General features: G+C 44.3%; 1 protein-coding gene across 1 annotated transcript in view; it reads left to right on the plus strand.

Annotated features, from left to right (window-relative positions):
* ANKAR (ankyrin and armadillo repeat containing) overlaps positions 1-15,557 on the plus strand; it is a 541,104-nt gene that overhangs the window by 393,670 nt on the left and 131,877 nt on the right. The window contains exons 14-15 of the mRNA XM_073647842.1: positions 7,514-7,755; positions 7,847-8,000. Of these exons, the coding sequence (XP_073503943.1) occupies positions 7,514-7,755; positions 7,847-8,000 (396 nt within the window). The remainder of the gene's footprint in view (positions 1-7,513; positions 7,756-7,846; positions 8,001-15,557) is intronic.

Raw genomic sequence — 15,557 nt, forward strand, 5'->3', positions numbered from 1 at the left:
ATCTCTCGCAACATCCCTTTGGCATTTTGGTAGTGTGCTGGCGGTACAGGCCGGTACCTTTCTTTAATGGGTGGATGGTCTCCCGTGGGGATATGGTGTTGAACCCCCTTTACCTGCCCGAAGTCGAGTGGGTGTTTACTGAAGACGCTTTCATACTCTTGGACCACCCGGTATACTCCTTGCTTTTGGTGTTGAGGGGTGGAGTCAGTGCCCACATGCAGCTTCTGACACCAGTCCTCCATCTGTCCCTCAGAACCATTACCCTCCGCCTGGTTGGATGGAGGTAAGGGTTCCACTGTTTTTATAGCATTTTGATTGACGGTAAATAGCTTGGCTAGGGTGGCATACCGGGGCAAATGGACTTCTTTTTCCCCAATGTTCAGGATGCAGACTGGCACTCTCCCATGGCGGACATCAACCACCCCCCTGGCTGTCAAAATGGTGGGCCTACTGTCACAGTAGACGGGCTCTACCAGGGCCTGGTAATCTCTACCCCGGAGACCGATTGCTACCCTTCACCGTATCAGCATTTCACTTCTTGGGGGCATGGCAATAGAGAATGGGTCACTCATCCTGACACTGCCAATTTCACCACCAGACAGTTCTACCTGTTGTCTTTTCATCAGGGCTCTGATCTCTCTTTGTAGAACCCGCTGCTGGCTGGAACTGGCGGTCTCCGCAACCTGCTGTAACAAGACAATTATTTCTGCAAGACAATTTTCAATGACATTAGTGCCTAAGGTTATCATGGGATGACTTTCTCGGCGATCAATGTCGACAATAATCAGTCCTTGTGCTGGCAGTTCGACTTTGCCAACCTTTATGGTCACTTCTTTGTACCCCACCTGAGGTACGGGTTGACCATTACTAGCATAAATACTCAAATTGTTCATCTGGACGGCGGGTAATGTCCGAATCAGTCCAGTACCGTTTGAAAAGAATGTAGGGGATGGTGGTCACCTGGGACCCAGTGTCCAGCAACGCGCTCATTGGAAAGCCGTCCAGCACGATAGGTAGGACTGGTTGTCCTCCCACATATTTGTCTCTCCAGCTTGATGGGCCTGGTGGTCTTACGCCTGGTGTTAGAACCCTCCTGTTTGTTTTTGTTTCTATCTTGTGTTTTGCTGTCACGTGACCATCTTCCTATATATTCCAGCTCCGCCCTTCTGGCTTTGCTGGACTTCAGTGTTGTTTTGACTGTCTCTCTAGCCTGGTGCTTTTGTGCCTATCTCTCTCTAGTTTGCTTGGTCCTCTGGGACCTCTAGTACTTTTTGTCAGTTTATCTTTTACTCTGCAACAACTTCTGTTAGGAGGTGTCCCATTTTTGTCCCAGTCCTTAGTTCCTTTAGGGACCCCTCCCTTTCTCTATAGGTCTCCGTTCAGACTAGCCGAGGACGAAGGCGGGTCTGTTCACAAGGAACAGGTAGCCCGCTGCAACGTTGGGGCTCAGCTTAGTCTTACTGTAGGGACAGCTCTCCCCATCTTTCCTTAGCCTATGTTGCAGATCATAATACCTGGGGGTTGGCCCTCTGCCCCAGGTTTTGCTCGTTTAAATGACAGTACCTTGCATAATGTCCTGGCTGGTTGCAGCGGCGGCAGATGGGTTTTCCGTCCTGGTAGTAGTGGTCGCTGTTCCTCCCTCTGGATGGTGGAATCCTCTTCTGTCGGTGCCACGATACGTCCTCCGGACTGGAAGCCAGCTGGATCTTTCCTTTGGGATACACTTGCAAGGACTGCACAGTTTTGGTTTTCACAGCTACACTTTTAGTTAACTCTTGGACCTGATGGTGCAGGTCTGTAGACGGGGCATTGTCCAGAGTCTGTGCATCAGCTCCTACAGGCTCTGGGGAAAAGAGTGCCACCTCCTGGTGGTAGGTGATAGCCGGGCGCCGGTGAGCTGTAGCGCCACCTGGTGCTGGTTCCTGTAGCACCCGGATGGCCCTGTCCTTAAATTGAGCAAAGTCCAAGTCAGGGTTTTGCAGAGCCATTATGCGCAGCTGGGTTCGGTGGGCGCTGGACAGTAAACCCTCAATAAATTGCTCAGTTAACAGTCTATTTTCATCACGCACACTGTCAAGGTCTACCTGTTTGATGGCCCTCAGCGCCTCCTGCAGGTTTAAAGCATAGTCCCGTACACTGTCCTGTACACTGTCCTGTGCCCGTTGTTTGCACCCATAAAACTTCATCTTTATCTCTGCCGTAGTACGGGTGTCAAAAGTGTCCTTTAGGCGGGCCAGTATCTCTTTTACAGTCCCTTTTTCTCTGGCTGACCAGGATTTTACTTCTCTCTGGGCTGCACCAATCAACTGGCCTACGAGGATGCTCACTTTCTGCTCCTCGGACAGGGGGTATACTTTAAATAAACTGCTTAGTCTCTCCTTGAAGTCACTCAGGGTGTGCGATTCTCCTGAGTACTGGGGCAACCACGCCGCCCCCGGTATATATGGCATGGAGAATGGCATTACCGCGGCAGCGGCCACGCCGGTGGTTGAAGTTCCCTCCATATCGGGTGTCTTCCTCCCCCCTAGTGAACCGTGGCCTACCTTCCTTCTCTTTTCTTCCATAGACCGCAGTTCCGCAGGCGATGGTTTCTGTTGAGGACCTGGCGTCGCACGCGTCTGACGTCAGCGTTCGCTGTGGCTCCTTCCAGAACCTGGTGCTGCGTCCGTACGTGGGGCGGGGCTTTTGACTTCGCGCGTTTCCAGCGATCACGCCCCTCTTCTTCCCGCGCGGCGACTCGAAAATGGCGGACAATGGCGGAAAACGGCGACAAATGGCGGGAAATCTTCACCACGGTATGCGACACAGTCTGTGAAGGCGCGCAGTACCCGGTGGTAGCGGGCACGAAATCCTGCCGACTACGCCAAAGTTGACGCTCTCCCTGGGCCGTGGGGTACCCGGAGCCGGGCCTGTAGATGCTGGGGGTTGTAGTCACCGTGGCAGTGACCCGGTCCGTGACCCAGGTGGTCAATCTAAGGGTAGTTTATGTATATCTGTTATATATAGTCCAACTGCGCCACCTGTGGAATGCGGTTATTGGGAACCGCCGCTGCGGAGGTGTCCGCTGAAGCTGGTGGTATGTGCAGCAAGGTGAAGTAACTCCCCACAGGAAGAGTGTAGCTCCAGGGCAGCGTGTATAGATGATGGTGGTGGTAGTGCAAGGTATCAGTAATGACAACACGGAGTCTTTGCAGTGCAGTCCCAGGGTCTTTACTGTTGGCAATTATATGGGCCCCAACGGGAGTACCGACTAGTGATGAGGGCCTGATCAGTCTGGGAACAATCCTAGAGTCCTCCTGGCCAGGTGAAGTTGTAGGCCTGCCGTTCTCACTATACTCTTTGGCTATCCCGCTTATAGTCGTTTTGTAGCCCACGTCCCTGAGTGTAACATCCTGCGCTCACCCGTATGGCTGGCGACTCGGACCTTGTGTATTCCTCGCTCCTCTGTGGCGGTACGGGTCCTTTCGTGTGGCTGAGCCTCCGGGCTTCTGTTGGGCAAGGAGACATGCAATCTCTTGCCCTGCGGTATCTGCTGCTGGGTATGCAATCCCCACAGCCTCGGACTCCGGCATCCGGTCCTCTGTGGATACTATCCAGGACGAGCTAACTCCAGCTCCAGTCCCTGGCTCTTTACTCCTCCGTGTCCTACTTGACTCCACACACTGCACTCTAGACTCCCCCTCACCCCGCCTCCAGATCCAGTTATAAAGGACAGGATCCTCCCCTTTCTGGTCTGGGGCACGAGGTGTTGCATGTAATGTGTTCCTGACCAGGAAACTCCTGTTTTGCTCCCAGACATGGTATTACTACCACTGTGGCAACCAGACCCTCTGGGGTGCCACACTTCCATATACAATTAACAAATAAAGTAGCACTCTGCAATGCTAAGTATGTAAATATGAAATAATAATAGCATTACTGCTGTAAAAAATAGAAATAAATGAGGAATTTTAGCGCATGTAAATATGATGTATGAAATATGAATTGCATTACTGCTGTAGAAAATAGAAATAAATGAAAACTCTTAGCGCATAAATTATCCAATTCATGTGTACCTGACAGCCGCGGTAAGGCTTTTCTCAATGTCAGGACCCTACCAATGTGAATACCTCTTTAAGGGACATCCATCTGCTTATATGTGGGAAAGTAAGATCCTGCTGCAATTAAACCACCTGCGGCATAGGGGTGGAGTGATCAGTCAAAGCTTAAACATAGAAACAAAAAAAACTGACAGCACTTCCAATACAAGAAATAGGTGTGAACAGGTGCTTACTAGGAGAAGCTACCTCCATATATAATTAAGAAATAAAGTAGCACTCTGCAACGCTAAGTATCTAAATATGAAATATGAATAGCATTACTGCTGTAAAAAATAGAAATAAATTAGGAATTTTAGCGCATGTAAATATGAAGTGTGAAATACGAATAGCATTATTGCTGTAGATAATAGAAATAAATGAGAAATCTTAGCGCATAAATTGGCCACCCCTATGCCGCAGGTGATTTTAATTGCCACATATATTCCCACATATAAGCAGACGGATGTCCCTTAGAGAGGCATTCAAAGACAGTCTCAAGTTACCTATGAGTACAGTGACAGTTAGAAGACGCCTGTGTGAAGCTAATCTCTTAGCAAGAAGTCCCCGCAAAGTCCCACTGTTAAAAAACCCCACATGTACTGAAGCGGATACAATTTGCCAAAGAACACATCAACTGGCCTAAAGAGAAATGGAGAAACATTTTGTGGACTGATAAAAGTAAAATTGTTCTTTTTGGGTCCAAGGGCTGTAGACAGTTCGTCAGAAGACCCCCAAACTCTGCATTCAAGCCACAGTACACTCTGAAGACAGTGAAGCATGGTGGTGCAAGCATCATGATATGGGCATGCTTCTCTTACTATGGTGCCGGACCTATATACCGCATACCAGGGATCATGGACCAGTTTGCATATATTAAAATACTTAAAGAGGTCATGTTGCCTTACGCTGAAGAGGATATGCCCTTAAAATGGGTGTTTCAACAAGACAACGACCCTAAACACACCAGTAAACAAGCAAAATCTTGATTCCAGTCCAACAAAATTGAGGTTATGGAGTGACCAGCCCAATCCCCGCACCTTAATCTGATAGAACACTTGTGGGATGACGTAAAAAATGCTGCTTCTGAGGCAAAGCCAACAAATGCCAAAAAATTGTGGGATGTAGTCAAAGCATCCTGGGCTGGAATAACAGTTGACAGGTGTCAGAAGTTGGTTGACTCTATGGAACATAGATGTGAAGCAGTTCTGAAAACTGTGGTTATACAACTAAATATTAGGTTAGTGATTCACAGGAATGCTAAATCCTAAAAAAAAGAGTACATATTGTGAGTTTGTAAAGACAAATGCAGACACTGCTATTTTTTAGAACAGCCCAATGTTCATTTTTTGTTATTTTCTGCAAAGTAGTTAAAAATTATATACATTTCTCTTCATGATTTGAATAAAAAAAAACAAAACAAAGGAGGAAACCTGAACAAAAAGATCAAGGTATACAAATGCAGCAAATTAAAAAACTTTTAATGAATACATGGTTGGGTAAGTGGGTGGCACTACAGAGACAGGCGCTCACACCTATAGGCATCCACAAATTAGAATATAAAAAATTGTAATCACAGTACACGTCTCATGGACATGAAATAAAATGCGTGATGTTAAGAAATTGAATTAGAAAACAGTGTGCAATGTTCCAAATCCATGGGAATAAAAGCTAGTGTAATTTTGTGCTGAAATCATGTTTTTTTTTAACACACTGCTATTATTTTGAACACTACTGTATATGTATTAAAAAAAATTTAATTTGTTTTATAGTTCTTACATATCACTTAAAGAATCACAATTCTTTTCCTTTAAGCATGTTCATATCCATAAATAGAACTGGTACATCCTAATAGACTAAATTACTTTAGTCTACACATGAGCTTTTCCGATTGCAGTCGGATCAATGTTATTCAATGAGGCTATGCAGATCTGCAATTTTTTTCTCACAACATGCTGCGATTTCACTCCGAAATCGGGCAGTACGAGAAAAAAATTGTATACCATCAGTATAACATCTGATTTTTATGGATAGATTACAATTCTGTAGCATAGGAAACTGCAAATGGTTCTGTAAATGATTAATAGCTGCTGAGCAAAAAAAAACGAATTGTATACGGACAGCACACGTGAGACAAGTGAGAAAAAATCATCCCACTCTCCTGGATGAGAATGGGACCGATCTTTTATTTGCAAGTGTGAGTGAACTCTAACACTTTCAATGCTCTCCGAAACTTCACCCTAACTCTGGTCATAGCCTCATTTGTTACACTATATTTTTCTTTTCTATTTTCTATCTTTATCTCTTTACTTTATTTAGTCACCACACTTCCACTGTTTTTTAATTTGATAATCACACCCTTTCTCTCCTCCCCTCTTTCCCATTTTGAAACTCCCCACTGGGCGTTCTTGTGTCCCTTGGTGCTCAATCTAGATTTTTTAAAGTCCTTGTGCATTGAATCATGTTAATTTTCCAGCACTTTATATGTATACCATGTTTATGCATTTCTGCAAAAATCTCCTGGAGTTTTCCCCCAGTCACAGGGCAGCATCAGCTGGCATTTCTGAAATCTCTGACAGCTGCATTTAAATTGTTATGATCTTCAACAAGTACTAAGGAAAGATAGGGGAAAGCTGTCCCTACAGTAAGACTAAGCTGAATCCCTACGATGTAGCGGGCTGACTGTTCCTAGCGAACAGACCCGCCTTAGTCCTCGGCTAGTCTGAACGAAGACCTATAGCATAAGGGGAGGGGTCCCTAAAAGAACTAAGGACTGGGACAAAAATGGAACACCTCCTAAACAGAGAAGATGTTGCAGAACACAAAAAGACAAACTGACAAAAAGGTACTAGAGGTCCCAGAAGGACCAAGCGAACTGACAGAGAAAGGCACTGAAGCACCTGGCTAGAGAAACAGTCAAACACTGAAGTCCAGCACAGCCAAAAGGACGGAGCTGGAATATAAAGGCAGGTGGTCATGTGACCGCAAAACACAAGCAGGAAAAAACAAACAGGAGGGTTCTAACATAAATAGTGCGATTACCAGTGCGCTCATACACCAGTTCCCACTGGCCCCCTGTGACATAATCCCATGAAGCCAATGGGTTGACATGGCAGAGAGGGGCCTGTAGAAGGCCCCAATGGCTTCCATCTTTCTCCTCCTGTGAATTCCAGCCTGTGGCTGGATATTATAGGAGAAAATAATTTTCACAATAGACTGCAGTAACCAATTTTTCAAGATAATACAAGAAAAAGGCTATTTTATATATATTATTAATATCTGTTTACATTTTACTGGGGATGCTATAGAACCCACTTACTAAATTTCATCTCCAAAAGGTTAAAGAATATTTCCTCCTAAATTAATGTTCTATCCATTATATAGCTATGCATAGTTCATGTTAATTATTATTCTTGTTTGTTTATATTCCCTTAAAGATGGTCTTGTTGGTGCATCGACAGCTGCCATTGCCGAGCTTGCTAGAGGAAACAGAATTAACCAGGATGCTATTTCAAATCAAAATGCCATCTCTTTTCTTATCCATATTATTCGAACAAAGAAACTTAATATCCAAGTAAAAGCAGCTTTAGCCATAGAAGCCCTTGCCGATCATAATGCTGGAGTACAAAAAGAGTTTCTGGACAGATCTGCATCAACACCCATATTAAAACTTCTTAAGGCAAGTGTGTTTTGTTAGTTACTATAAAATGTTTTATTGTTTTGCAGATTCTCATGAGTATGGAATCTATTGTAAAACTACTTTTCTTCAGGTGTTTCAGTTGGACGTCAGAGAACAAGGTAGCAGAACTCTTTGGGTGCTTGCAGGTCAAACTTGGAAACAACAGAAGGCAATGTCAGAACACATAGGAATTAACTTAATTTTAGACATGCTCGTATCACCTTCAGACAAGATGCAGTATGTTGGTAAGTCATGTTCTGTACTCAGAGGCTACTACAAAAATTGATTGTTTATTTATTTATCTTCCAGTTAGGGTATGTGCCCATGATCCGTAGCCACATGCGGCCCCAAAGCTGCTGAATAGCCGCTTGGCTTCCGCCCTCATTTTGCAAATGAGCGGAACGATTTTTTTTTTCACATGCGAACTTTCCTCATTGATGTTAGTTTAAGGGGAAAGTCCACCTGCGGACCCGCAAGAGAAATTGACATGCTGTGGGTCTGAAAGACAAGTCGCATGTCAGTTACTCTCGGGTGATCCGCAGGTGCACAGAGACGCATAGTGGACATGAGATTTCTAGAAATCCCATCCACTATGCTGTAACTTCTGGACGCTGTTGCTTTGATGCTGCATAAACACGCAGCTTCAAACCCCTGTGGCTCCTGATCGTGTGCACATACCCTTATACTGTCCTATACAAACAATCATGCAAGTTCAGTCAGAGGGGCTGAGTCATTTGCAGTTTAGTAGGTCGTCCCTCTATCCCTTCACAATTTACATAATCTGGGGACAGTATGTCCTCCAAGATGTGTTTTTGCTTTAACATTGTACAGGCTGCTCCAGTGTCTATCATGAATTAAACAGTTTGACCCACCCCAGCTAAATGGGTACAGTGAGTGTGGGTCCATGGGAATGACTACAGGGCACAGGGAGACATCTGGATTGTCAATTTCTTATGGGGGATTCAGGTATGAAGCTGTTGATTTTGTAGGACGTTTGGCCAAAAATATCCGTTTTGCTCATAAGACCAACTTTCTACATTGCTGCAGTCTCTATTCCTTGATGGTCAACCCCCCCTTCCTTTTTTCGGCTGCATGTCTTTCTTTGACATGCTTTCTAGTGCAGCCTCCCGGGCTATTTTCTTCAGATGAGCCCATTGCATATTGCGCCACTCTGGGCAACTGTGATCTGGACTATAGGTCTAAGGCCATTCATGAAACACTGCAGCAGTAGTAAATAAGGGGTCACTCCCTTTCTCTGTAAAATTATTGATACTAGACCATCCCATGTGGTTCGATATGCCTTCTGGACACCCTGAAAGTGCATTCTAAATGTTAGGAGTCCGGGAGTTGGGTAGCAAGAGCAATGAGCTCACTAGGGGACCAGGGACAATGTGTTGCTATTGGTCAAACCTGGGGAGGATCATGTGCCTGCAAGTTATTTTCTATCCTAGGAGGTATAAAGTGTACATGACTTGTGGTCCTCATGGGGAGCAGAGACACCTTGAACCCTATCCCTGGGTGTGGGGACCAACAGGACACACAACAATTAACCCCAGGGGGATTCTATGGGCCACAATTTCTGTAGGTCTATGCCATCATTCCTGCATAAGGCAGGGGAGCTAAATGGGATGCTAGTTTTACATTAAGTACAGAGAATACAGGGGTTTCTGTTTTTTATACTTTCATAGATTACATGCACAATTCCATGTCTGGTTTCCTTTGATTTATGGTCACTGATTGAGAGACGCTTTGTTACTTCTAACTGCATCCTAGCCTGCTCAAGTTTGTTCTTATCTATGTTACAGCCATCCTTTCCAATTGTAAATACATTTATCCCATTCCTTCTTAGTCTTTTTACTATATCACATGTAGAGACAAGGGTGGTGCCTCTGAGGTTGCTTACTTCCTTACAGTTGCCAGCCCTCATCAGCATAACTCTGAAATGGGCTCATAGAGTCTTAACTGCAGAAGGCTCTACTCTCCTTCCCCCGTATTAATTTGCTTGCAAGAGAAGGATTTCAACTCCCAGAACCACTGTTCTTGCAATAGAAGAATTTCTAGGAAATATCAACATCAGATAACCAGCTTTTTGTACCCACGGAATTTTGATAGACAACCTAACAAATAACAATCCAAAAACTATACTACAAATAGTTCTGTTATCTTGACAAGTGGAAGCAATTACCACGTCATGGGAGAATAAGTTATTTTTCTAAAAAACCTTTATGCCCCTCCTCTGATTCAAACACATTACATCTAGCACAGAAGAGGCGAGGAAACCCAGATCAGAGCATAATGTCGGGCTTTGACTACCTAACCAAGGAGTTCTTTTCAATGTCTTGTAGGGGGCACAGCTTGACAATTAAATCTGTGTTATGTCTTTTCTTTCTTGCTATTATGTTTCCAGGTTTTAATATACTGGCTGTTCTGTTAAGGACTACAACTCCTATTATGGCATTTCCTTTCTTGAGTTCACACAACAGAGACACCAAGAATGATGATTCATCAGAATTATTTGACAATATGTCAGTCACGCAAAAATCATTTAGTTCAACATTCAAGGATCCTCATAGTTTACAACAATATCATTCCAGAAATAACAGTCATATAGACAATGAAGACAACATATTACAATCCCTAAACTCCTGAAATATTATACTTGTGACTTCATTCAATTTCATTAAACAATGGTCAGTTATACATCTAAAGACACATTGAAACATATAATAGACCACAAATTATCCAATCACTGGCAGAGATTTTGTTAAAAATGGTCTTGTAGGACCACTGCGTACCCGTCTTGGACCACCAGAAAACACAAACTTTTGTAACACGTTACTGCCTCACTACATACCCTCCCCTTATGCCCAAAGCTGGGCGCTGACTGCCGTCTACCCATAAACAGTGTACCAGGGATCACTTTGGAGAAATTCGGGCGCTATCAACACTGGTTGCCTAGAGAGGACCAGTTTAAGCTCTTGACATTCACTCATAGCCTCTGTAGACCACTTATCCATCACTGATTTTGTGCCCTTTAGGACACCGGTAAAAGGCACTGATATTATGAGAAAATTAGGGACAAACCTCCTGTAGTAGCCTACAATTCCCTGGAATGCTGTGACCTGTTTTTTTTTCTGAGGAGGCTCTGGCCCTCATCTATGATGATCCTGACCGAATGTCCTTGGCTGAATCCAGGCTGCGTCGCCTTCAGCAGGGGAATCGGTCAGTGGAGACTTATAGTTCCGAATTCTGTAGATGGGCAGTTGATACCAAATGGAATGACCCGGCTCTTAGAAGCCAATTTTGTCAGGGTCTTTCAGAAAGGTTGAAGGGTGCCTTGGCAGTTTACGAAACCCTAGGGTCCTTGGAGGCTGCCATGTCGTTGGCTATATGCGTGGATAGACGCTTTTGGGATAGGTGGGTGAGACCACCTTCTCCTGAGCCCCCTTTTTGGGGCAATGCCCTTGGCTGGGGGGCGGTCTGGGGATGAACCTTTACTTATGAGTTGGAGGAACCCTTGCAGTTAGGGGGAGCTACTGGTCGCATATTTCCCCTGAAATCCGCAAGAGAAAGGGTGTGTATTTTTTGTGGTAAAAAGGGACATTTTATTGGGGTCTGTCCCTTGGTTCCTAAGCAAAAAGAAACTCGATTAACCCTTGGTAGTGTGGAGTTGGATAATCAGGGGGTGCATTTGTCTTCAACATGCAGTTCTCGATGTGTCCTGACGGCAGAGGTGGTGCTAGAGAGCAGGACTAAGAAAATTTCGGTGTTTGTGGACAGGGGAGATGGAGTCAGCATGGTTGATGCTGCATTTCTGAGAACTCATGGGCTTACTTGCTGTACGTTAACTAAGCCCATCCTTATTTATGCCATTGACTCAGCGCCACTTGCACAGAGATGTCTGACACAGTATATACATGATATAAGACTGAGGGTGGGGTCCCTTCATTATGAAGTAATTCCTTGTTATGTCCTGGAGGGTCTTCCCACTCCTGTTGTACTGGGTTTACCCTGGTTGGTGAAACATAATCCGATAGTGGATTGGCAATTCAGGGAAATTGTGGAATGAGGAGATTACTGTCATGAAAACTGTTTAAACATTTCCCTTTCTGCGGTCTCTACGGAGACCTTACCTGTGTTTTTGTCTGGTTTTGAGGACGTATTTTCTGAGAAGGGGTGTCAGGATTTGCCTCCTCATCATGACTGTCCTATTAACCTGATTCCCGGAGCTAAAGTACCCAAGTCCAGACTGTATAATCTTTCTGGCCCTGAGAGACAAGCCATGAAGGATTTCATTGCTGAGAGTCTGGAGAAGGGACATATCAGACCCTCATCTTCTCCCGTGGTGGCAGGGATCTTCTTCATTAAGAAGAAAGATGGGGGTCTCTGTCACTGTTTAGATTTCTGGGAATTGAATCAAATTACCGTCCGAGATCCTTATCCTCTTCCTCTGATTCCAGATTTATTCAACCAGATTGTGGGAGCTAAGGTGTTCTCCAATTCGGATTTAAGGGGAGCCTACAATCTTGTTAGAATCAGAGAGGGGGATGAATGGAAAACGGCGTTCAATACCCCTGAGGGGCATTTTGAGAGTCTGGTCATGCCTTTTGGTCTGACCAATGCACCTGCTGTGTTCCAGCATTTCATAAACGATATTTTCCATCATTTAGTGATCAGGTTTGTGGTGGTCTATCTGGATGATATTTTGGTTTACTCACCTGATTTTGAGACGCATCAGGGTCATGTTAAACAGGTACTACAGATATTAAGAGATAAACTATATGCCAAATGAGAGAAATGTGTTTTCGCTGTCCAGGAGGTGCAATTTTTGGGGTACCTGTTGTCATCATCGGGTTTTTGGATGGATCCGGAGAAGATCAGTGCTGTACTAGATTGGGACCGTCCCGAGAACCTGAAGGCATTACAGCACTTTCTGGGCTTTACTAATTTTTACCAGAAGTTTATCCAAAATTATTTGGTAATTGTGAAACCCCTCACTGACATGACAAGAAAGCGGTCTGATCTTTCTAAATGGTCGAATGCCACCCAGCAGGCTTTTTCCACCTTAAAGAGATGTTTTGCCACAGCACCTATACTCAGTCAATCTGATGTTTCTCAATCTTTCATAATAGAAATTGATAGTCAGAGGTGGAGGTTGGGGCTGTGTTGTCTCAGGATCCATACCCCGGTAAATGGCGTCCATGCGCTTTCTTTTCCAAAAAATTGTATTCGGCCGAGAGAAATCATTACGTGGGTAATAGGAAGCTTTTGGCAATTAAATTGGCTTTTGAAGAATGGCAATATTGGTTGGAGGTAGCAGTCCATCCTATTACTGTTAGCACGGACCATAAGAATCTTCAGTCTGCTAAACGTCTCAACCCTAGGCAGGCTAGATGTTTTCTGTTTTTAACTAGATTCAATTTTGTTGTTACTTTCCGTCCAGGGGTTAAAAACATTAAGGCTGATTCTTTATCCCGGAGCTTCCCTGGTGGTGGTGACCATGAGAACCCTGCCCCTATTTTGCAGAAGAGGGTAGTTATTTTGGCTTTGTATCCTGACCTGGAGGAAGAGGTGTAGGAGGCTTAGGGGGACATCCCTGCCTCCTGCCCTATGGGGAGGTTAATTGTACCATCTAATCTTCGCCGTAAAGTAATTAGGAAACATCACAACTCTGTGCTTGCTGGTCATCCAGGTGAAAAGGCAACTGCGGACCTCCTTGCTCGTTATTTGTGGTGGCCGGGGTTGCATCATGATGTGGTTGAACATGTGTCTGCTTGCAAGTATTTATGCACATTCTAAAGTATCGCAAAGCTATCCGTCTGGTCCTCTTCTGCCCCTGCCTATTCCTAGCAGACCATGGACACACGTGTCCATGGATTTTATTACTGACCTACCGGTATCTGTAGGCAAGACTGTGGTTCTGGTAGTTGTAGATAGATTCAGTAAGATGGTTAATTTCATCGCATTACCGGCACTTCCGAATGCCAAGACTCTTGCTCAGATATTCATTAATGAGATTGTGAAGCCTCATGGGGTACCTTCCGATGGGGTGTCAGGTTTGGGGACCCAGTTTGTTTCTGAATTCTGGTAAGTTTTCTGTACTCGACAGGGGGTGCAGTTGTCTTTTTCTTCTGCCTTATATCCTCAGTCAAATGGACAGATCGAGCGCATTAATCAGAATTTGGAGACTTACCTCAGGTGTTTTGTCTCCGAGAACCAGGAGAATTGGGCATCATATTTACCGTTGTCCGAGTTTGCTATTAATAATCATCATTAAGAGTCTACTGCCAGGTTACCTTTCTTTGGTGCATACGGTTTTCATTCAGTTTAGTACCTTTAGTGAGGGAGGGGTTTCTGGAGTTCCTGAGGAGGAAAGTTTTGCTTTGTTGCTCTCTTCTGTGTGGCGGGGGTTTCAGAGTAATTTGAAGATCATGGGAGACAGATACAAATGTATCCTCTTGTGCCTTGGCGCTCTTTTACCTGGCCCCTCCTTTTGGTCCCTTGAAACATTATGCCCTGCCTGATGCTGAAAATGATTATTAGCTCTTGAGGAACACCCTTCAACACTGTTATTTTTTCCAGAGTACTTTTCACCGTTAAAGGGGTATTCCCATCTCCAAAATAATATCCAAATATGTACTTATACAAATATTCAAGATGCATATAATATTAATCCTGGCTAGAGACAGATCGGTATCTGTCTTCCCATTGACAATGTTGAAAAATTACATGCAGTGGATTACTCCGTATACTAACCAACACCTGGATACTTAATACCCATAAACCACTCGCAAAAACCAATATAAAATCAATCATATTTTATTGACAAACTGTTAAAAACCATGTACCATATAAGGTAAAAAATGACACATGTATGAAGACTGAATAAAGAGGATTATTCAAGTAAAGATAAAAGGAGTGATGGTCACCAAGGTAAGACTTAAGGCATGATTACAATATCATATTTCCTTGTAGTAATACGGAAAGTGGCCCTACGACAGAACATGATATGTGCTTTTGTCTACAATGGACACCAAATTGTGGGGACCACCACAGCCACCCCGATGCGCATTTTGCACTCAATGCTCTCTCAAGGGGAGTGTGTCACATACTTGCTCCTACCATTCTTATATATCTGGTGTTGCCTACATGTGGGCCAATGTCAGCAATGCATGCGGAAACCTCCCCCAGATCACAGGTGCATTTGGCTCCGGCACTCATCTCCTGTGCGTGTCAGGAGAAAAGTGTATCCATGACGTTGTAGACATGCGCCGATAGTTTACAGAGGCCTTCACCAATACAGAGATCTCCGGTTAGGTGTGCATGCGCATACTGGCGCCATATTCGTGAAGTCCAGCGGGGGCCGCCATCTTCCCTGACATCTATGCTAAACATGAATCCTTACAGAGTGAGTAAGCCATTTTTAAGAGGTCCATAGGGGGAGGCCATTTTCTCATATGTCATTAGAAAATGTACATACGGACTTAAAGAAAACCGGAAATAACGACAATCGGAAGGAATTCCAATTGTTACAACAAGCACCCCCCCACCTCCAATGGGGAAAAGATAAAAAGAACATCAGAAAGGTCATACTTCATAGAGGCCGCCACAGGGTAAAATCATTAAATGGTAAGTATATACTGTATGTCATACAGTATGTCATCTATATCAATTCAAAGTAAAAAGTGAATACATTGGAAAAATCATACAAACAGCAGCATCTAATACCTGCCAGCCTAAAGTGCAAGAAGTGTAAAAAGTGCAAATAGGGGATTATAGTGAACAATCGCCACAGGTAAAAA

Source organism: Phyllobates terribilis, unplaced genomic scaffold (genome assembly GCF_046119375.1).
Source record: "Phyllobates terribilis strain yellow unplaced genomic scaffold, ASM4611937v1 Scaffold_9__5_contigs__length_417890890, whole genome shotgun sequence".
NCBI lineage: Eukaryota > Metazoa > Chordata > Amphibia > Anura > Dendrobatidae > Phyllobates > Phyllobates terribilis.